At 40.0% G+C, this 21,925-nt stretch overlaps 1 protein-coding gene across 3 annotated transcripts in view; it reads left to right on the top strand.

Moving 5' to 3' along the window:
• The window catches only part of tbc1d22a (TBC1 domain family, member 22a), an 88,447-nt gene extending 75,518 nt beyond the window's left edge, over positions 1-12,929 (top strand). For all 3 annotated transcript variants that reach the window (XM_086060320.1, XM_086060321.1, XM_086060322.1), the window contains one exon: positions 11,595-12,929. In XM_086060320.1, the coding sequence (XP_085916446.1) occupies positions 11,595-11,723 (129 nt within the window). In that variant the 3' untranslated portion in view covers positions 11,724-12,929. The remainder of the gene's footprint in view (positions 1-11,594) is intronic.
• The last annotated feature ends 8,996 nt before the right edge of the window (positions 12,930-21,925 follow it).

The raw sequence follows: 21,925 nt of genomic DNA, 5'->3' as shown, positions 1-21,925 counted from the left end.
TTTTGAAGTGCTGTATAAACAGAGTTGAGTGATGGGAGTCAGCATCCTAACTGCATGATTTGCAATTGCAAGCTGAGCAATTCTAGTCAGTGACACTTCCTTTCCTTCGGCTGCATGAATTCAAGGTGAAGAAAGCCCAAAAAGTTACATTCAATGAAAAGGATTCTCCTCCTGTTCATTTTGTTCACCAGTAGTCGAGAAAAAAAATCACATCAAATCATATTTTATATTTCAATGAAAAATTGTTCAATGAATGCGCATAGGAAACTGGTGGGGTTCAGTGCCTCCAACAAGGTTAAGAACCACTGCAGTAGAAGCATGTACAGTAAATAAATTGATTATGAATTTCCTCGGGCATGTAGGAATGTTATGCTGTTTGGCGGATAGATCGTTAAGCAGGCATCTCTTCCAACTGTATTTATGCAGCGCTTTTAAAACAACATAATTGACAAAAGTGCTCTTCTCTGCATTGAGTTTACAACAAAGAATAATAAATATGATACAGGCATGCCTATAAAAACAAACTAAAACCAACAGTTGTAATAATAAAAGTCAGGTTCACACTTTCAAAAGACAAAGAGAATAAGTGCATAATGAATTTCCCTACTTGTCATAAAAGGAAGCAACTAATTCAGTGCTCTGCCTAAGTAGGCTGTCACAGAAAAGAAAATAGCAAATAAACAGGGAGGGATTTAAAGTAAGTGAGATATGCCAATCTAGTTCAGACCCAGCTGGTTTTGTGCCTCAGTGGGCTGTCATAGAAATTTAAACAGTCAGTTAAATGGAGAAAGCACATTAACAAAAAGTCCAAGCTAACACAGCACCAACAAGAGCATTTGTAACATAATTGAAACGTTTTCCATTTGAAATCCAGAGTACTCATTCACTTTTTTCCCCCCAATCCCACCATTTACTTGTAAAACATCATAAAAATCATTTTTTAGTCGTGACTGTCGTCCTTCACTCGACATGAAGTATGTATTGAAGTGTGAGCTAATTGTTTTCAATGACAAATGTGGAGCATCAACAGAGTATGACGTTCTGTCTTCTAAGAGTGAATGATTGATTCACTTTAATGGTTTTAATTAACCGAGAGGAAGAAAATCATTTAAAATGATAATTTGCCAGCGGTTATCAGGCGTTGTATGGCGAGTAAAGCGTGAACCTCCTTTGCCGTGTTTGGTGGGACTGGTTAAGCCGCTAAATGAAAAGCAGGAGGGTGGAGGCGGTTACTCCCCGAGCAATCCGCCCTCCGGCGTTCCACATGGGTGAGCATGCTCCCGCTAACCGACAACTTGGGACGCATGCCCGCTAGCACACATGCTCATCATACACTTTTTCTCCTGTCACTGAATTCAGTGCACTCAAGAGACAGGAACAACCTTTACATGCCCATAAATAATGCTTTCACATATTGGAGCATTTTATTTCCACTTGTCACACATGTAAAGTACATGCAGCACCATTGAAGGGGCTATAGAGATGCTGCCAGATCTCAATGCAGAAAAACGCTTTGAAACAATTATGAGTACATAAACATTGCTTTTCATCATGATTGGCATATTCCTCCTCCAAGTAGAAACAGCTTTTGAAAAAGGTATCATTGAAGTTGTCCGAGTTTTAGGGCTTGTTTGACCTACTTGGAGCTGTAGTAGAAAGGAAAAAGGCAGTATTCTTAAAAAAGAAAAGTAATCCAGCTTTGTGTGGACGTTATTTTGCTCAATTTGCCTACACGTTGCTGAATGCCTTTGAATGGAAAGCGTAGCAGTAGACATGGTAACAGGTATGAAGCATGCATTAGGAATGTCAAAAGGTAGTAGCTGGTTAAACCTAATTTCTAGATCATTCAAGAAATGTTACCTTATTTGTGTCGTCTTTCAATGACATAGCAGCTTCAACGGTAGGTTAAGGTGCTGCGTTAACGAACTGTCCAGGATTCAGGGACTTCATGGATTCTCGACTTGTTGCCTGGCAACTGCCCCTTCATGTGTTTTTTTTTTGTCTGAAGATGGAGCCAACAAGATACAAAGAACCCGTTTTAATTAGACTGCTTGTCGGGACTTGCTGGGTGGCATTTGTTCAACTTCAAACGGAAGACTAAGGGGTTTTGCTTTCTCCTTCCTCTTGGCAGTTTTGTGCTGCTCTAGCCCTGAAATGTTGCACGTACCTGCTTTGGGAATGTCATCATTTATTTTTGTCCAAACAAAACAATAATCTATTTCTATTGGGTTTCCTTTAAAGTGCATACATGGCAGTGTTTCCCACACCATGTTAAATACTTGAACGGGCCACCCAAGAAAACTGGCCACCACCCAAGACATTTTCAAGAAAATTTAATAAAAAAATATTTTTCAAAAGGAAAAAAAAACGTGTCGCAACCAGTTATAACGCATATAACTTTAGTTCGCCATCACTCACTTTTGGATCTTGAGGCTAGAGGAGACGCAAGTAACACGACTGCGAACCAACCCACCACCCCCGGATTCCACCCACCCAAGTAGATTTCAAATCTGTGAGAAACACTGCCTGGCATCGGTAAAGCTGTCCTCTTCAGGCCAAAATGTTGACAATAGTGACACCGGAGAGGAAACACAAAAAGTCATGCCATGATTTTACCATAAAAGAATCAAGAGTATGTTTGCATTATATAGTATGTTACAATAAGTATATTGTAAAACATTATATTAACACAAATTTTGAAACACACATATGGCATCTGTAGAGTTGTCATTTACAGTGGAGTAATATAACAAACAGTGTTATAATCAGCGTTATATAGTTTTTGGAAATTACGATATAGTCCGTTTTTATTTCAACTTGATTTTTTTTTTTAATTAACATAGTTTTCATTCATTTTTACAGCAGGTTATTTTAATTTTGTATGTGTATGTAGGTATGTATATATTTATGTATGTAAGCACACATGCACATATAAAACACAATTACAAGCTCCTCTCTAGTAGACCCCTTACCTTACCTGGTAGCTCCCGTAAACTATTTGAGGAAATAAATGTTTTTGAGTCATAACAAATGGACAATTAAAGGAGAAGATCCACTGTATCTTTCAAATGAGCAGAGAATTGCCTCATTAGCTATTGGAATGACACATCCAGTTGGGCTTTTATCCACCTGCCTTTTCATGACTTGGCCCCAGCCATTTTCACATCCACACCTCTCCCCGCATGCCACATGCCCGACTCCTCTTTTAGCGCCCACTGTTTGCCAGAGGGCCCATTTAGTGTAATTATACGAGCTACAGAAAGCTAATGGCCCTGACAGAGCAGTGCCTATGCCCATTACACCTCAGGATGCCACAAAACACCATTACCAGCGCAGGCTACCTGGCGTGTACGCATGCAGGTGACAGTCACAGTGTGTGCATGTGTGCGTGTGTCTTCTTCATGTAGATGTGCTAGGAAGGAGGTCAGAGGTGGAATGATGCCGGTCATAGAAAACAGTATCCTTCTTACGGCTGTTGGTCACAAGTGCATGTTTTTTGAGCATGTCTGTGGGTTTTTTTTTTGCACAAAACATCTGTCATTGCGCCACCATTAATTTCTCTGAGGATTTTGCCGCTTGCTGTTAGGCAACACCGCGGGAACGACAGCGAGGCACCTTGAAAGGCTTAAAGCACTCATATCGTTACTTCACTTAGCACCGTTTCATCTTGCCAGTGAAATGGCCCCTTTGGGTTGATTGGTTTATTTCATGTGGCATGTGATCAAGAAGCCTTGGCGGAGGTCTGAGCTGCACCTGAGCACTAATTTTTGACTGTATTTTTGAGCCACTGTAGAAGGTGATAAGGCTTGAAATGATTTTAATTTATTATTTTTTTCCCTTGGGTTATAAAAAAATATATAACTGGACAAAAATAATAATAATAATAATAATAACAGGACCGCAAACCCAGAGCTTGCAATGGAGTGTTTTTTTTTTTCTTGAATCAATAAAAGTGATGAATCACTTTGGTGAGCCAATTAACACATATGCATGGACAATCATGGCTAAAGCAAGAGAGATGCTCCATATATGACTACGAATGATCACCTTGGGTGCGCTAAGTGTTTGTGATATACTGTGGAAGACTTCGACTGGAAATGCTCAAATGTGGCCCGATTGTGTTAAAAGATGGATGAAAGTTAATGCAGTACATGTGGGTGGCAGTGTAATAGAATACAAAGATAGTGAGTCGAAATTCAGGTTGTAACATTAAAAAATAAAATGCAATAGTCTCTTCAAGTAAGAGCCTCGGTACAGACTCTTATTGGCAATCTGCTTTCCCCTCAGTATCAATAGCCATTAAGCACTTTAAGGCTTGCCAAGTGAAGGGGATGGTGAGCTAATTGCTTTGTGTGTGTGTGTGTATGTGTGTGTGTGTGCGTGTGTGCGTGCGTGCGTGCGTGCGTGTGTGCGTGCGTGCGTGCGTGCGTGCGTGTGTGTGTGTGTGCGTGCGTGCGTGCGTGCGTGCGTGCGTGCGTGCGTGCGTGCGTGCATGCGCTCGTGCGTGCGTGTACGTACAGTCGTGGCGGATCAATGTGTTGGGGCTGTGGGATGAATGAATATCCATTCTTAAATAGCAGCAGGATGCCGCATGACATGTAACAGCCACATAATGAACACACTCCAGTGTTTCCCACAGATTTGCAATCTACCTGGGTGGGTTGACTTTATGGGGTGGTTGCTGTGTGTGTTGGGGAGGGAATTTGTGCCATTTTGCACTTCATATCGTGCATTCTAGTGAATTTTTAGAGTAAAAATGTTGTAACATTACTCAGTAACTCAGTAACAGTAATTTTTTGCACTAATTTTATATTAAAATAATAATACAAATAAAATAAGGCTGTCATATCGGATTATAAGTGGAAAAAAACTGGATCAGGAAGAATTGGACGTGAATACACAATCCCAAAGCACAAACTGAGATTATAAAGTGCACAAAGTGCTTTGCGGTGGTTTAAGAGAAAATATTATGGGATAATTATGGCCGAAATTAATATTTACCGTACAGAGAAGAAAGTAAAACAATGAAAAACATCAGACACTTTAACCCAGACGTCCACAATCCATTCACATATCGTGGCGTACCTTGTCCAGCCGGCGCTGCCTCCCAGTTTGTTTTGGTGGGGTGTGTTCACCTTCTCTCATTGATCGCTCCCATGCGTCTCGCAACTTCACTTTCAAAGCCCAGTTTCAATGACCAGTTGGAGTTCCTTTGTTAATCCTCCCGGAATGATGGCAAGCCCCAACTTTGTTTTATTGCTTCTTCCCCTTCCGAATGGATTCATTGATGTGAAATTATCTCGCGACTGCTCTATTCCCATGTACAACCGCGTAACTGATAGCTTGCAGTTTAAATTGTGCTCCGTAAACATGTCTCTTAGCTGATGCCATTTTCTGGAGTTTCTTAGCCAAACCGATGTTGTTTTGCACACTGCAAATACCGGCAGTATTTTGTTATCCGTTCCTGCTCGGTCTCGGCCGGTGTTCGAATCGTCTCCGCGGATAGCGCCCGGCGGCTGCACATCTCCAAAAAGATGGGGTCCAAACGGGGTAGCGAAAATGAAGTACAGGAGACAGGAGGTCACATTTGGCGTTTTATTTTCTCTTTTTATTCACTTTCTCGTTCCATCTCCACATTCGAGTAGATACAGCTGCAACTCTCTTCTGCCTTCTCCCCTTCGTCCCCCGCTGTACCTTAATACAAGCCAGCAGCCAACTAGCAACAAGCGTAAACCAGCCCACCAATCAGAAACGCGCGTTGGCACACCAAAATTTGCCCCGAGGGTTGTCTTGAAGGAAAACGTCTCCGGAATTTTAAGACTTTTAGGTGTGCCTTATAGTCTTGACAACACAGTAAATTTTCTAGAAAACTTATTTGGCGGCGGCCCGCCCAAGTATTAACATGGTGTGGGAATGACTGCACTAAATTTTTTTAGTGTGTCTACAAGCCCGATCCCGATCCCGACCGCACTCCGTCACGAAAGCTAAGATGTCGTACGCCATTTAAGCCATTAGTCTCACTGAAGTGATGGCCAGCTGATAGTAACCAAGCTGAAATATGACTTTAACGAAGTTCCTCAGTCACTCTAGATGCCTTAGCATGCATACACAAAGCAGAACTTGATTAAACGCCAGGTCGCTCCTCCAACGGTAGCATTGCAATTGCTGGGTTTTGTTGATTTATGGAGATATGCTAGCACAATTGCTACACATCTTGCTGATATGTTGTACAGTGCGTCTGAAAAGTATTCATAGCGTGTTACTTTTTCCAGTTTCCCAAATGGAATAAATTTGTTTTTAATTGCTGGAAATGTTGCACAAAACTTTAATACTGTAATTCCAGTACATGTACAAAAGTATCATTTGCATTATCCATCTCTTGGATTTGTTATCAATGTTCCTCGTGTGGCCACCTCCAGGGAGCTTGCCTTGCTTTGACTTGTCTAGAATTTTCTTTCTAATCTCCGTAGACAAGAAGCTCTTTGGCTTCCTCTGGTCCATGTTAAATGTAATTCACCAAACAGCACAGTGACTACTTGTTACAAGGTTGTAGACACCTGTTATTCTTATCCAGGACCACTTGGGCAAGGCGTAGAATGTTTAAACACAACACGAGGCATCCAGCGCTTGTAATGTGTCCCACATCCACTTTGTTCTATAAAGACTCCTATTAAAACTCATTCACTGCCTTTGATAAGTATACTTGACAATGAGATTTTTTTCAACGGGGCTAGATGAGGGAGAATCTGATTATGCTCCACTGTAAATTCAAACTTGGAAACAACTTTACTGATGCACAACCACCAGTAGATGACATTATTGCCTCATTTTATACAAAATAAACACAGTTTAAGAGCAGTAACGTGTAGTGAGCTCTAGGTTTGGGTAGGCAGGCAGTCGCAAATTGAGACGCACACACCAATTATACATTTGTGAGTCGGCAGGCGAGTGTACAACGTATCCTAGGGTGACCATGTTTTCATTTCCAAAAAAAGAGGAAACTCAGCCTGACCTCGAGATACTAGATACTCAGATACAAGATGCCATACATTCAAACTATTTTAACATATGCCTCCTCTGTATGGGTAGAACATAAAACAAAAAAACATTACTCTCTTTTGAAGTCTTACATTTTTTGCACTGCAATCTTTTTTTCTTTTTTTTCCACTTTGAGCGGGGTTCCTACCCATCGCCTACTGCTGGGAAAAGCACAGTAGCGGTGTGCCTTCAGGAGGATAATTTTTGCAGCATTTTTGCCTGCAAGCCAGACGAAGTAATGAGTCATTTTTAATTGAGGTATGAAAATCACCAAATGTTGTCACTTTTAAATTAAATAAATAATTAAAATAAATTGAAAAAGCAAAACGATTTCAACTTTAATTTCAGCCTGGGGTAGGCAATGACTACCTTGCCTATATGTTTGAGAGTCCATGGGTGTAATGGCTGCATTTTGTGCAACCTGCATTTTTCTACTGTCAATTATAAAAGGCAAAAAGGAGAGAGTCTATGCTGTTATTTGTCAGATTCGGTTTATATATAATTATTTAACATAATATCGTGTGGGCATTGAAAATTTAGAAATGTTCTAAAATGGCTGGCAGTGAATGAGTTTTAACAAAAGTTGAGTTGCCCTCAGTTAAATGCAGGACGCCAGCAGGCAAAAAACACTTTCTTCCTTCTTTCATTGAAAACGTTATGTATTATTTGCCACCATGTTGCGCTCATGTGAGGACGGGCATCAGTATAAATACTCGCTCCGCACTCGGGTTATTTGCTGCGTGTTAGTGTGAGTGGTGGAAGCGGCGAGCGGATAGTGACGCGCCGCTGAATACAGATGAGCAAAAGGCCAATTGGACGCCCTTTCTCTCTTTCTCTTTCCGCTCTTTTCCCCAATTGCTCCCAGTGAAGACACTTCAGAGGGAGCGAGGTTGTCTTTGTGAACAGCGGGGGGAGGGAGCAGCAGAAGGTTAGCCCCTTAAAGTCAAGGTCCAAATTTTCTTTGCAGAATAAAACAAGCGACTGGTTTTTGATTTTGTTCGTGCAGAGTTCAACAAATAAGGCCCTACATATTGAAAATGTACTTTGAATTATTGGCTTTTTGGAAGGGTGAGTCACTTGCAGCTAGCATAATAAATACATTTGTTATTTGTTCAAACTGGAGGACTGCCCACACAAGAAATGAAGCAAAAGGGAAGCAAAGGAGGACAGAGTCATGTCTACAATATGCACTGAAACAAGAAAATGATGTGAATATACAGTGAAGCGACAAAGGCCCAACACAAACTGCACAGTAACAGCCAGCCAGCCAGCCAGCCAGCCAGCCAGCCAGCCAGAATACCGAGCGTGGCCCCGACTGCTGCTCACCAGTCCCTCAGAGGATTTCGCCACCGCTTAGGTGCGTGTGACAATCAGTGGTACTTAAATTAATTTTAGCCTCCCGAAAAATGTTAACCTTTATCAATAGGTGGAAATATACCACAAACTATTCTCCTGAAACCTTTTCAAAGCAATTCAAACTGTTATCTTTTATTACCTTTAGAAATAAATTGCTCACAAATTATGTAATTTAAAATAAATTAAAAAAAACTGACTAAAACAAAAGTGTATGACAAATTGCACATGTGGCAAAAGCATGTTGGCTAAAAGTTAAACTACCTATTTGGTTGATAACTTGGTTAACTAGTAACTAGTTTAACTAGCTAATTTATTTGCTAAAAAGTTAGTTAGCTCGTCGGTAATTTGTTATAGTAGTTGATTGGTTGTTTATTTAGCTCGGTAGTCAGGTATCTACCAGTTAGCTAGCTATTGATTGCAGTACTTAGTTGCTTGTTTGTTTTGTTATCTAGCTAGCTAACAGCTAACTTGTTAAGTAATGTTATTCAACCAGTTAGCTAGGTCGTGATTAGTCTGTTAGCTCTCTCATTAGCTAACTAGTGACCTCCTTAGTCAGCAGTTAGTTCCAATAACCTAGAGGTTGGTTACTTGGTTGGCAAATAGTTATAGTGCAAGTCAGTTGTGGAGAAGAGGTTTAGGTGTGATAGGTCATCATTAGTATTTTTAACCCGTTCACTTTGTTACTATTTATTTGGATAGCTAGGCAGGTAGCTCTTTTGGAGCTAATTTGTTGTTTGCTACCTATCTAGTCCGCTATCTGTAAATTAAAGTAGATTTGTCAGTTATTCATTCAGTTAGTTACTAGTTAGCCAGATTACTCATTAGTTACTTATCAAACTAATTAACTTAACTTGCAAATAGTCAACTAATTGGTTAGTAAGCTAGTTAGTTTTGGTTGTTGGTTTGCTTGCTAGCTAGTTATTTGCTTAGTTTGATAGTGTTAGCTATAAGCCTACTTAGTGATCTAGATAGTTTCCTAGCCAGTAGCTAGTGTAGTTGGTTAGTTTTACACCTTATTTCTTGTCCCCAGTTTTTGCGTAGAAACTTCATTTTCCCATCTGAGTCAAAGTGACCTTAATGTAGTGACATAGAAAGGCAAGTTTAAATTCAGACTTGAATTTACTCATGAGTTTCACTCCGCGTTGCAACAGTCAACATAATTGGCGCTAGCATCCTCAAGACACACTCCGACATCAACTGTTTTGTCTCTTTAATGACTTTGTTATTGCTTTTGTCTTTCCACTAAAACGTTGAAAGGCTTGTGATCCTCCGTAAATGTTGACTTAATTATCTCTGGTAGCATTTATCCTCCGCGCAAACATGTTGTCGGCAAACTTTACCCTGTCTCCCTTTCACTTTTGAAAGTTATTCAAGATGCTCGCGGTGTAACACAGCAAAGTGCCTGATGGGTAAAAAGGAAAAGAAAAAGTGAATGGCAACTTAATTAGTAAAAATTTGCGGGGTTTTTTAACGGCGTCACTCAGAATATAAATGCCTTTCGTTGCCAGGTCATTAAGGTTGACTCAGCTGCTCATTACAAACACAAAGAAGACAAAAACAATAATGGAACACCTTAATTTTCATATAGAGGACGCAGAAATAATCATAATAAAAGTCCATCTTTGTTGTAAACAGACAACAGCCCAAAGTAGAAATGAAGTGAAACGGGAAAATAATTCTACTTGTAATTTGGGTTATATATTGCGCAATCCTCGCATGCAGCGGCAGGGAGTCAAGTTGACGACGCATGATTTGTCCTCTGATGTGATTATTAGTGCCGTGATTGGTGATAGACTCGGGTTGTCATGGCGATGATTTGGGGCTCGCTAAAAAAAACTCTCGGGGCACTGATTCATAGTGCGCACACGTACAAACACACACAGAATCTGTTGCACTATCCAATCTCATTACGCTTTGAGAGGGAGGCATTTTAGTTTTGGTGTGTGTGTGTGTGTGTGTGTGTGTGTGTGTGTGTGTGTGTGTGTGTGCGTGCGTGCGTGCGTGCGTGCGTGCGTGCGTGCGTGCGTGCGCGCGTTCGTGCGTGCGTGCGTGTGCGTGCCCGTGTGTGTGTGCGTGCACGTGTGTGTGGTGTCTCCCATTTGCAAAAAGAAAATTGATTAAATGCTATTTGTAGTTGCCTGTTTCCCTCTGTTCCTCTCCCTTTGACACATTCAACCATCTCTTTAAAAAATAGGGGGGGAAATGTAAAGTCAGGTTTTGGTTGATGAAGCTGGAAATGACACAATAAAAAGTTGCATAAAATGTGTAATTTCATAATATGATGTCCATAATTAAATTATATAGGCATAAATAATATCACAATATAAAATTGGTTTCTTCCTAATTATAAAGAAAGAGTAAAAATGTACTATAGGAAGCAATTTAAAAAAACAACAACAACAAGCAAATTGTGTGCTTGTGTTTTTTTGGCAAGCTCCCTAAAGAATTTTCCCTGGGATTAGTTTAATTCCCAAGATCCTTTAAATGGGACAATTGTTGCATCTTTTTCCTATTTTTTAGGGCTAATTACCCACCTCCCACCCCACCCCACAGATGAAATTCAGTTTGTCTAAAAATTCCGCATATACTGTCAAATTTCTATTCCAATTAGTCGAATGTTTTAATATTACTGACTTGACCGCTGTTGTTGTTTGAACCTATAAGCGATGTTTTCTTTTGTTCTAAGCGTAGCCCTAAAAAAAGTGGCTCCATTTGCAAAAGGAGAAAAGTAAACAGCCAATAATGGGTCATATTCTGCAAGTGTTTTGTGTCTGCGCATGAAAAATTACTTAATTAACGCCTCTGGGGAGATAATGTTTCCACCATCGCTAGTGTTTGCCAGATTAAACAAAAAGGTTTTAAGCATGGGATAGGAAGCCCATTACAAGTCAGTGCAAAATAATTACTTTTGCTATAATTATTATTATATGTATGCATTAAATATGTTTTTACAAACACAATTCATTTGAGTGGCCAGCATGTCCTCCTAAGGACTTTTATTGCTGATAACATTTTTAGCAATACAATGTCAAAACATTTAAAGCATAAAGAATCAAACAGAATCGATGTGTTCCATTTTGAAATGTCAATCAAATTGCATCCCAAGTATCCAGAAACATAGCAACTCGTCGGAGCGAGGCAAACCCTGAAGAGGTTTTAACATGGCCATCCGTATAAGAATGTGCTCTTCTCTCCCAAAGGGCCTGATGATTCTACTGCAGAACCTTCCCACCATGCACTGGGGCAACGAAGAAGTCAGCGTGCTGCTGGCCGAGGCCTACCGGTTGAAGTTTGCCTTCGCCGACGCCCCCAACCACTACAAGAGATGATGACGCCGCCGCCGTCGTGGTCCGCCACCTCCTACATGATGTTTGTTCGGCTAAAGGACCACATTGCCCAAAAGGAGATTTGACAAACTGAGTGGATGTAGCACTGAACATGTGGTCATGGAACTGTTTTTATTTTTGTGGCTTGAAAATTCACATTCTACTGATGGGGAGACAGACTTGGGAGAACTTGTTTTTTTCTTTTTGCGCTCCTATGACAAAAATGTGATCTTTTTGGTCGGTTATGTCAAGTCAACGGAAGACAGCAAAAAGGACAAAGTGTGCACTTGCTCAAGGAACATGACTTTCCCTCATCATCAACTTAGACACAAGGTGCTGTCGGAACCTAAAATGGTTGCTCAAAGACACATAAAAACAAAAGTGGACCTAAAACAATGTCTTTATTTTTTTCTTGAGGACAAACACAATCAAAAATGGATGGATGGATGGATGGATAGATGTTTTCCACATCATATCCTTTATTTTATGTTTACATAACTAGCCTGTGCCTGGCATCGGAAAAATTCAGCTTTTTTTTTCTTGTTTTTCTAAGTGGTTTTAGATGTTACTTAATATTGATTATCCAATCTACTTAGGATTTTGATATGTCAGATTAGAAATGGCTCCACTACTGTTTAAAAATGATGGGGGCGGGGCTTACAAACTGTCACTTTTGTTGCCTTATTCCATACACAAACTAAAAGACGAGTATTTAAATAAAATCAGACTGATCATTTCCCCAGATTGAACACAAATTGTTGCACCTTCTAACATGTTTTGGGGAATTATGTTATTATTTAAAAAAAATTATTAGTAGTTTATATAGCTAGATGAAGTTCTGCTACTTAATGCTAGTCTGCTCTCACAAGCATCCCCGCAGTGATGAAAGCGCAAGTCCTGTCTGGCTGCAGCCATCTTCCTTCCACAACACACACGTCACTGAACTTCAAACCATCTTTGAAGAATCTCCTGCAAGGTACCCCTGAGTAACATTTCCCCGTGGCCGTTTTTGCTCTCCTTCGTCTCCTTCCATGAAAATCTGTTCCTGAAACCAACAGCAAATGAACAAAAATCAAGAAAAAAAAACATGTTCTTTGAGAATCCTCATGGAATGGAAGAGTACTGATTCCTGAAGAAAAAAAATGTACAGAAATTTTTGAAATTAAGAAAACTGTAAATAGAAAGTGTAAATAAATAATCTATGATAAAGTGTCACGTGTATTTTTTTTTCTAATGGATAAGGGTTGATGTTACATTGTAACAAACCGTCCATGGCGGATCTGCTACCACGCATTATAACATTTCCACATGCAAACAAGAGAGACGGCCCATTTTGAGGACTTTTCTAGACTAAAGGCAACCGTCAGGACATTGGCTTTTACTAATGTATTGTTCCCAGTAAATGATGAAGTGTAATGCGAAGCCCCAAATTATGTGTGCACATGTGTTGCAGCTTCCTGGCTCTTGTTAGCCTGAGTGATGTTCGCACAGGCAGCCAATTATGGCGTAGTGGTCACTTGAGGACTCCAGTCACTTCATGGGAAATTAAAAATACATTAGTAGCAACAATGGTCGCAGGAACGTGCCCGTCTGTGCAGTTGGCTTCTTGCTATTCATCCGTCCTTCCTTGCCTCGGGGAGCATTACATCATTACACAGTGAAACCTCGCATTAGCTGCCGGTCTGCAGCCCAAAAGTTGAGCGCAGTCCTGAGAATGTACAATAGTATGGGGAGATACTTGTCTCAAATTGACACAAAAGTCGTGATTTCCACGTATTTTCAGATCCAGAAACGTATTGTGATTTTTTTTTTCTTCAGATCTGCGCACACACACGCAGGTCATCAGATATTCAGACGTGTCTTAAGGTCCGTTCCTCCATCCACGAGGAAGCAGTGTTGCTGTCTCCATTGAACAGGAACGAGCGGTCTCTCGATTCCCGTTTAAAACCCCTTATCATTCCTGTCATTGTTGCCGAAAAAAGTACACCCAAAGTAAATATAAAGCTATTCTTCAACCATTTTGAGTATCAGAATAGTTTTGGCCTCTTTTTTAAAGATAACACTTTGATTTTTTCTTCCCAACAGTCAAAATCTGTTTACTAGCACTGAGTAATGGAAGATACATTTGATGTTTGTCAAATTATTTTTCCACAAAATCTGCCTTGAAAATGAATGCAGAATTGTGTGGTGGACTGGAAAACACTACAAGATCAAAGTTTGAAGTCTTCCCTAGTTCCAGTTCAAATTTAGTGATAATACTACAGAAAATGAGCATTTTACACAGTTTTTTTTCCAAAATGGGGGTCCAGGCGAACAAAAGTGTGCCATTTGGGAGACCCTTGAAAGTCCAGGTCAAGTCTGATCAAAATTCCCTTCTTGGAAATGTAGGAGGCCAGAAAAGGTGAATTGCATCTTTTCTTTGCATCGACGATTGTCTGACTTGAGTGCTCATTGAGCCTGTAGATATGATTCTACCTTAAAATGTTGGATATTATTTAAATCTCCACAAACTCAGCTTTAAAACGATGTATAACATTTCCGGTCCCCCGGCTTGTTTAAAAAAAAAATAAAAAAAAATTCCAGCTTCACAACTCGGATGCATGAGTTTAACGAGGCGTGCTCGTGCTTATGCTGCATTCGAGGATGGTCGGAAGTCGGACTTTTCTAACTTCAAACCAGGAAGTGTGTATGTTCCATTGAACTCGGAAATTCCACTTGCAAAGTCGGAAAAAAGTACCCCGACTTCACCGACGGACTATAATGTGACGTTACTCTGCAGTGGTGACCCCTCTGGTAAACAGGGACAGTGAATGGTAAAACACAATTTACTAGTTTTCATTCATAAATATTCATCATAACTTCATGTAACACAACGTGTGTGACCATATGCCGCTATCTCCCTGTATGAAATTATACGGTGAACTACTGAACTGTATAAAATGCGTATGAAATAAGAAAAAAACAATAAATGAAGCAAAATTGCGAGAGGGCAAGTTTGCTGGAGGTCAAAATGAGTTTTGAGGAGCAAAAGAAAAAACAATTTATCACTATTCGCCATTTTGGTTACTTTCCCAGTGAACACTTTCAGGTCAGAACTGGGAAAAACCAACTCCGATATATCCGACTTCCGACCATCCTCGAATGCAGCATAACTACCTGGTATGAAATTGGAAAAGTGTGACTTCCCACTTTCCTTGAATGCAGCATTAGGCATTTTAAAAAGAGAGGACCATATATTGACAGCCTATTATTAGAAAAACAACCACTAAAGGTGGTAGTAATGCAACAAAAATGTTTTCCAATGGCAAGAAGAGGAAGTCAATTTGTTTCCAATAATACAGTAAATCCACCCGTTTTTATCCATCTCAGGGGGCGGCCATTTTGCCACTTGTCACCTGAAAATGACATCACAGTGCCAGAGGCCTCAGTTGGCAAATGTCACATGACCAAAGCCAGAAAACAGGCGAGCTGTGATTGGTGGATGTCACACAAATGCATGTCTTTTACTCTTACTGTGTACCATAAATGCATCACACTCAGTATCAGCACCCACCTGTTGCTATGGAGCGTGCGTGCGTGCGTGCGTGCGTGCTACAATTGCATCCCGATAGGAGACTACATTTTGATCCTTTTCACTGCTGCAGCGCTATGCAGGACCTGTATTACCACCTTGAGCTTTTGTGGAAGCTGGGAGTGTTGCACATGTTGCCCGAAATGATTCCTGTTGAAATGTAATGTGTGTTCAAAAAAATACAACTGTGTCCCCAAACAGATGGCCCGGGCTCTTTTCTGTGCTCTGTCAAGGTTTCGTTCGGTCTCCGCGGGAAGGCTTTTATGCGTGGGTGCGTGTGCTGTTGTGTGTTTGCCTCCCGTCCATTCAGGGTTGGTCCTGCCCTGCTTTAATTGTGTTTGCTTCCTGGATCAAGCAAAACACAGAAGATAGAAGATATTTGTGCTGCCTCAACGACTGAGCTATTAGAAAGTCAGCTCTCACAGCATGTAAGAATTTACGTCATCGAAGAAAAAGTAAGTGGTTGTCATAAATAGTCACAGAAAACGCTGTCCTGCGTCAACAAAATAGCAGTGTTAGCAATACAAAGCTAGTATTAGCATTGTTAACATCTCGTTTGTTGGATTATTAACATTGTTTTTCTGTTTCAATTTATATTTTAATTGTTTTTTGATATTAGTTAGAGATGTGTAATAATAAGACAACAGTCATTCAGATGTTAGTCAATCTATAGTCTTTGTTCTCTTCCCTGGGGAAGTAAGGTTTCTGATTCAATCTAAATGAGGGGATGTCTGTAAATGCAATCAGAGGTCTGTCCATAAAAACTCCTGGTGCGAGGGGGCGCCAGGGGCCAATTGTTTACCCACATCTTGAGTGGATTAAGATAGGAACTGAAGTAAGATTATCAAGTAGTGTATTTCACTCTGCTGACAGAACAAGATGACAGGGGGGAGTAAACTGTTTCTGTATAAGTAAGTTTCCTATGGTAGCCTGACTACAAGAACACTAAATTTATCAGATCAACCTTATTTTTTTGCAATGTACAATCAATAAAAATATCAAAAGAGGTGATTCATGTTAACGGACCTTTGAAGCAGAAATGTTGCTAATTCTACACTTTTTCTGAAAGCTGATAGCTGCTTAAGGTCCCTTCGCTCTTGTTTCAATTTACTAATCTTGTGCAGCTGTTAGCAAACGAGGGATGGACGCTTTTATTTGTCAGAGTTAGATATTCCAACAGTTTCAGCAAATATCTACATGCCTGAGCTGGGTCAGTATGAGGCTGTGGGTGTGTGCCTGTGACTCAAAGTGAAAATGACGGATGCCTTGTCGGTTACACCTTCTTGTTGCTTGCATAACAGACCATTCATGGTACAATTCCTCAAGTATATTAAGACTTGGATTCTCCCTCTCACGTTGTGGTAACAATCAATACCTGTCGGACAAAGGCGGGAAAACAATATAGCAAACATGCATGGACGGCATGCTATTTCATTTCATCTCTATGTAGAGATCAGTTGGATGGGAGTAACTTCCGCCATCAAACATAGATTGACGACGCCCCTTGGCCAGATTATCTTCTATCGCTGACATTCAAAGCCATTTGGCTTCTTATATGTCTCTGATGGCTCGCGTTTATGGGGAGAAGTTACAGCTTCTCTGAGAAAAATCAAACATTGGAAGAGCAATTGGGATTCTTTGCATTAAAAAGGTTGAAGATATCTATATAGGCCAGATTCAGCAGCAAGTGTGTCGCTTCCATAGGCCTCACCTTAGCCACAATTACGACTTGCACTCCAAGTGAAAGCAAGCCAAGTGTGCGTTCTTAGGGGATTGCCATCTTTCTTCAGGAGCGTTAGAGATGTCCGACAGTGTGCAGTCTGGCTGTCTGGCTTTGATTAGCCCTACTGGGTAATCCACAAAAGGCTTTCTCCACTTCAGGGAGCTGAGAGAGGGGGAAAGGTAAGGACAGCTGAGATAAGCACATACACAAAAGGGGGAGGAAAAAAAACAGTTGATGCTTGCAGACATTGAAATGGCAGGGGAACACACTTCACATTTGCCTGCTGTGGAATCATATCAACAGGCAATATGAGGACCCAAAGGTGGAATACGAGTGATTTGCCTTGCACAGACTTTCCCTGGTTGGGAAAAGGGCCTCGGTTGGCTCTTGACTCGTTTTAGTGCTCAGTCTGCCCGTAAAGTTAACAATCCTGGGAAAAGCAACTTGTTTAGGGCTATTACAATCATCTTGTATCATTACGTTAATGCTCAATGAGCCATTAGTACACACTGTATTGTTTGATAAGGCAGTGTGGGTGTTTTTGGGGGGGGTAACGGAGGTCTCATCAGGACAGGCTATAGTAGCTTTATATTAAACGGAATAGATTTATGCGTCAGCTGTTGGCCTTGAGAGAAATATTCCATCTGCTTCATCTCACCATTTTACACAGTATAACTCTGATCATAAAAACATGCATCTACTAGCATTTTTTATTTTATTTAGCACTATTGTTAAAGCTATTGTTGTTGTAGTCAGAAAAAATTGAAATTCATCCGTTTCAATTGCATTTTGAAATTGGTTTAATTTGTCACATTGGGTCCATTCTAGTTTCATGATGATACCTATATGTTGTTTTATAAAATAATGTAAAATAGTCTCAAGGACGAACAAAATAAACATTTGGAAGCTAGATGAAGAGGTCATTGAAAGGCAGGTGTCCTCCCTTCTCCTCTTCCACTTTTTGTGCTCATTTAAGAGATACTGGTAGGATAAACGGCAAATTTACAGAAATGAGGAAGAAAGCAAAGATGAAGTGAGATAATAAGATAATCTCCAGAAATTGCATGTGAATGCTGGAAATGCTAAATGAAAAAGAATTTGAATCATGTGGATGATAATGGTAAAAAAACAAAACAAAAACAAAGTGCAATATAAAAAATGTGGAATATATTGAACAGTATGGAATGATATTGAAAGCTATTGAACGGTATTGGTGAAAATGTGCAATATGTTGTTGGAAAGTAAATTAGAAGTGAAAAACAAAAAATGTAACAAACTGTAGTCCATAAAAGAAAATATAATTTACATGTGTGATAATCTAAACTTTTAATGCAAAATTATGTTTTATCAAACCAAAATTTAAGGGTTGAACTAAATCATAAATATAAACACACTAACATTAGGTATAATACGTAGCAGCTTCTTTTTTTTTTTTTTTTATTGACATCAAACTTTGAACACATGTTGCGATTTTGCCCCCAACGAGCCTTGCGGGAATAGAACCTTAACACCCCACTCCCAGCTCAAAGCGTCAGATCAAACCCTGGGGTCTACTCACCGTCTGTGTGTCCACACCCTTGACTGATTTATCATAGGAATACGCATTTATAAAAGGACACTGTTAGCAGTAGCCTTCATGTAATATAAATGGCGACAAATGAGGCCATGTGGGAGATCACGCGGACACGCTCAAAAAGAGCCGCAATATCCAACAATGGCAGATATTCTCTGAAGTCGTGTGGAAATATCGCCTCTGTTCTCGGCAGGGGTTCGCATGAATGCTGCATGCGGAATCGTGTCGTCGAATTAACTTTTCAGTGCGCTCTGCAAATGGCGGGTGACGGGAGGGAGGAGACTGCGGGGTGGAAGCCGGCCGGGCAGATTTCAATGTCCCGCCGAAATGCTGCCGGCTTGATTCCAGGCTTTGAAAGCAGGACAGGAAGAAGAAGAAGACAAAAAGAAAACATAGGGGGACGCGTGGTGAGACGGGCCAGATGCGGTAATCATGGATGAGACGCAGGTTGGAATGGGACAAGTCAGATCAGGTGGAGTGAATTGAGGAAGAGCGTGCGGTGACCAACAAGATTTCACAGTGCGTCCCCGCGGTGCGCCGCGCTCTGCTCACAAATCATTTGCACTCAATATTTTCACACTTCACAGGCCCATTTGTTCAGCCCCCCTGATGCTGCCAAAAGCTTGAAATGGTGCCTAGTCGTCACACAGTGCGTCCGCCGCCTAGAAAATAATAGAAATTTTTCTTTTGATCCTTTGATCCATTAAAGGTAACAGGTTGTTCAAAACTCGGTTATCTCTTTAACCACCGGTTAAGTAGATTTAACCAACCGTTAACTTTAACGGCACTGTTATCCTGTTGTTCAAAACTCTGTTAACTTTAACCGGCTGTTAACTTGCCGTTAAAGTTAACAATCCTAAGGACCGCCGCTAACTTTTTAACAGTGTGGTTGACTCTAGACGGCATTCAAGGCTTTAACTCGAGATGGCGTTTGTGGCTAATGCTGCCTTCATGATGCCAGTTGAGCGCAAGGAAAAAAAGAGTTTATTGTGGGCTTGATTTTGACATTGGGGATTATTCCGATGAAGAGTTACGCACACACTACCGCTTTGGGAGGGCATCAATTGTTTATTTTTGCAATTTACTGGAAGGTGATCTGCAGCGTCCGACAAACAGAGGTCACGCACTGACTGTGGAGCAGCAAATTTTGGTTGCTCTTTGTTTCTTTGCAAGCGGAAATTTTTTTTTACCGATTGTCGGAGATACTGTAGGTGTCAAGTTATCTTGTGCAGTTTCTCCAACTTGAAAGAGAGACAAGCATTCACTTGAAGATTCCAACTGGGATTCACTCAATTTTCCTTTTCTTCCTTTTATTTTTCCAAGGCATTGACCATTAGGTGAAAAAAAATTCAAACAAGAAAACACAATATGTACAAAATATTACAAACAAGCACATTGAAAACATCTGGACAAAATTCATCAATATTCCAGATTCAATGCAAACCATTTTTATATCAATACAACCCGTTCAATAAAAATACATTAAGTTTGTTTTCAAAACTCATTTACATTATTTTTTAACACATAGATACATTATGTTTGTCGCATTACTTAGTTCTTGGGGCGGTGGTCCTCCTCCAGTCTTCCGTGACTGGATTCGGTGGTCGCTGAAAACCTTCTTAGCCTTGCGAGTCACGTTTGTCCATTTTTCTTTTACCTCCGCCAATGTTCTCTGTGATTTGAAAAACAAGTGTGTTGTCCTGTCGCCGCCGACAGTTTCCGATTTGAAGATTGCGTTTTATCCCTTGCTTCTTTGTCACTTTTAATGTTTTTTCAGCAATGACAAGTTAGCTTCAACCATTGCTTGCATAATGTTTTCTTCGTCCACTGAAAAATTTCTGCTTCCATTTTTCCTGTGAGTGCCAGATATTCATTTTTTTCGCCGACCCAGAAGTAAACAAAAAAAGGAAAATCAGCCAGTGCCGTAAACAGCACGGTTAACTTTGACGGTGCCGTTAATTAACAGCGTGACTAACCATGTTTTGAACAACGCAAATTTAACGATCGGTTAGTTAACGGTGGGTTATGAATTTAACCGATGGTTAGGGGTTACACAGTGGTTAAAATGACCAAGAATTGAACAACTAGTCAAGTCAAATTTATTTATATAGCCCTTAATCACACAAGAGTCCCAAAGGGCTTCACATCCGCAGTTGACAAACATCAACGACATCCCCTAATCGAACCACAAGAGGGCAAGGAAAAACAAAAAAACAAAAAAAACAACAGGAAAAAAATAAGAAACCTTGAGAAGGGAGCGCAAATGTGGTAATCCTACTTCCAGGATGATCAGGCTGCAATGGATGCCGAAACTGAGAGTCAGATGTTTAAATGAAAAGTATGCACATTAAATGATAGGGCCAGATTTGTTTGAATAATAGTCAAAATGTAAAGACTGTTATATTTAAAATAATTTCTGCACTTAAAAGCAGATGGATCAAAAATAACACAAATTGGGTCAAAAAAGGAACTCAATGTTTTGGGTTATTCAGTTAACTCAAAAAGTTGGGTGAATAACCCACAAAACAAGCGCAAAAATTGTTCGCTTTGTGGTTTATTAATTTAATTTGTTTAATAACTGGGAAAAGTTGGGTCGGTCCAATTTTTTTAATCCAAATTCGGATGTTTTTGACCCAACCCTTACTGAACAATTAATCAAAATTCAAATTGCAATGTGGTAGAATGCAATTTGCAAATCACAAACGATTGGACTTTATTATTTATTTTTTCTCATTATTGTATTATATTGCTGTTTTGTCAGCATTCAAATGTGATAGAATTGTTAACAACACCCTTCTCTGAGGTGTCCAATTTTGAAGAATTTGTTTGTTTTTTTACTTCACAGGTAGGGCAAAAAACAAAGATAAGCAGTGTCTGGTAAAACGCCCTCAGGCCCAACTTTAGACACGCCTGCTCTATAGCGGTCATCTGTTTGTAAGTACAAAAATCAACTTTTGAGTTTGTAATAACCAGCTGGGTAGAAAGTATACTTTCAACAAATTAGGTCAAAGCTCAAATTATAATTCCAATATATTAAATTACAAAAACTGACATTTAATTCACTAAGTACAAGCGTAAGTGTTTTCCATTCAATGCCGCCGACTTCATAAATAATTCATAAGGAGCCTTGTAAAAGTGCTTCAGTATAACAAAAGGGAGCAACATGAACCCAAAGTATATTAAAAAAATGTCAAAGCACCACAGGGAGCTATTCATATTTATATATACAGTATATATAAAGTCTTCTTTTTTAATGGTAGTGAAGCTGCATGCAGCTGTCACAAAAATAACTCTTGTGCCGTGCCATCTTGGGCCCAGTTTCTCAATTCTCAGTTATT

This window comes from Leptonotus elevatus, chromosome 17 (genome assembly GCF_054856555.1).
Source record: "Leptonotus elevatus isolate MCC_2025b chromosome 17, RoL_Lele_1.0, whole genome shotgun sequence".
Lineage (NCBI taxonomy): Eukaryota > Metazoa > Chordata > Actinopteri > Syngnathiformes > Syngnathidae > Leptonotus > Leptonotus elevatus.
The sequence above is the reverse complement of the archived record's forward strand: the minus strand, read 5'-3'. Positions and strand labels throughout refer to the sequence as shown.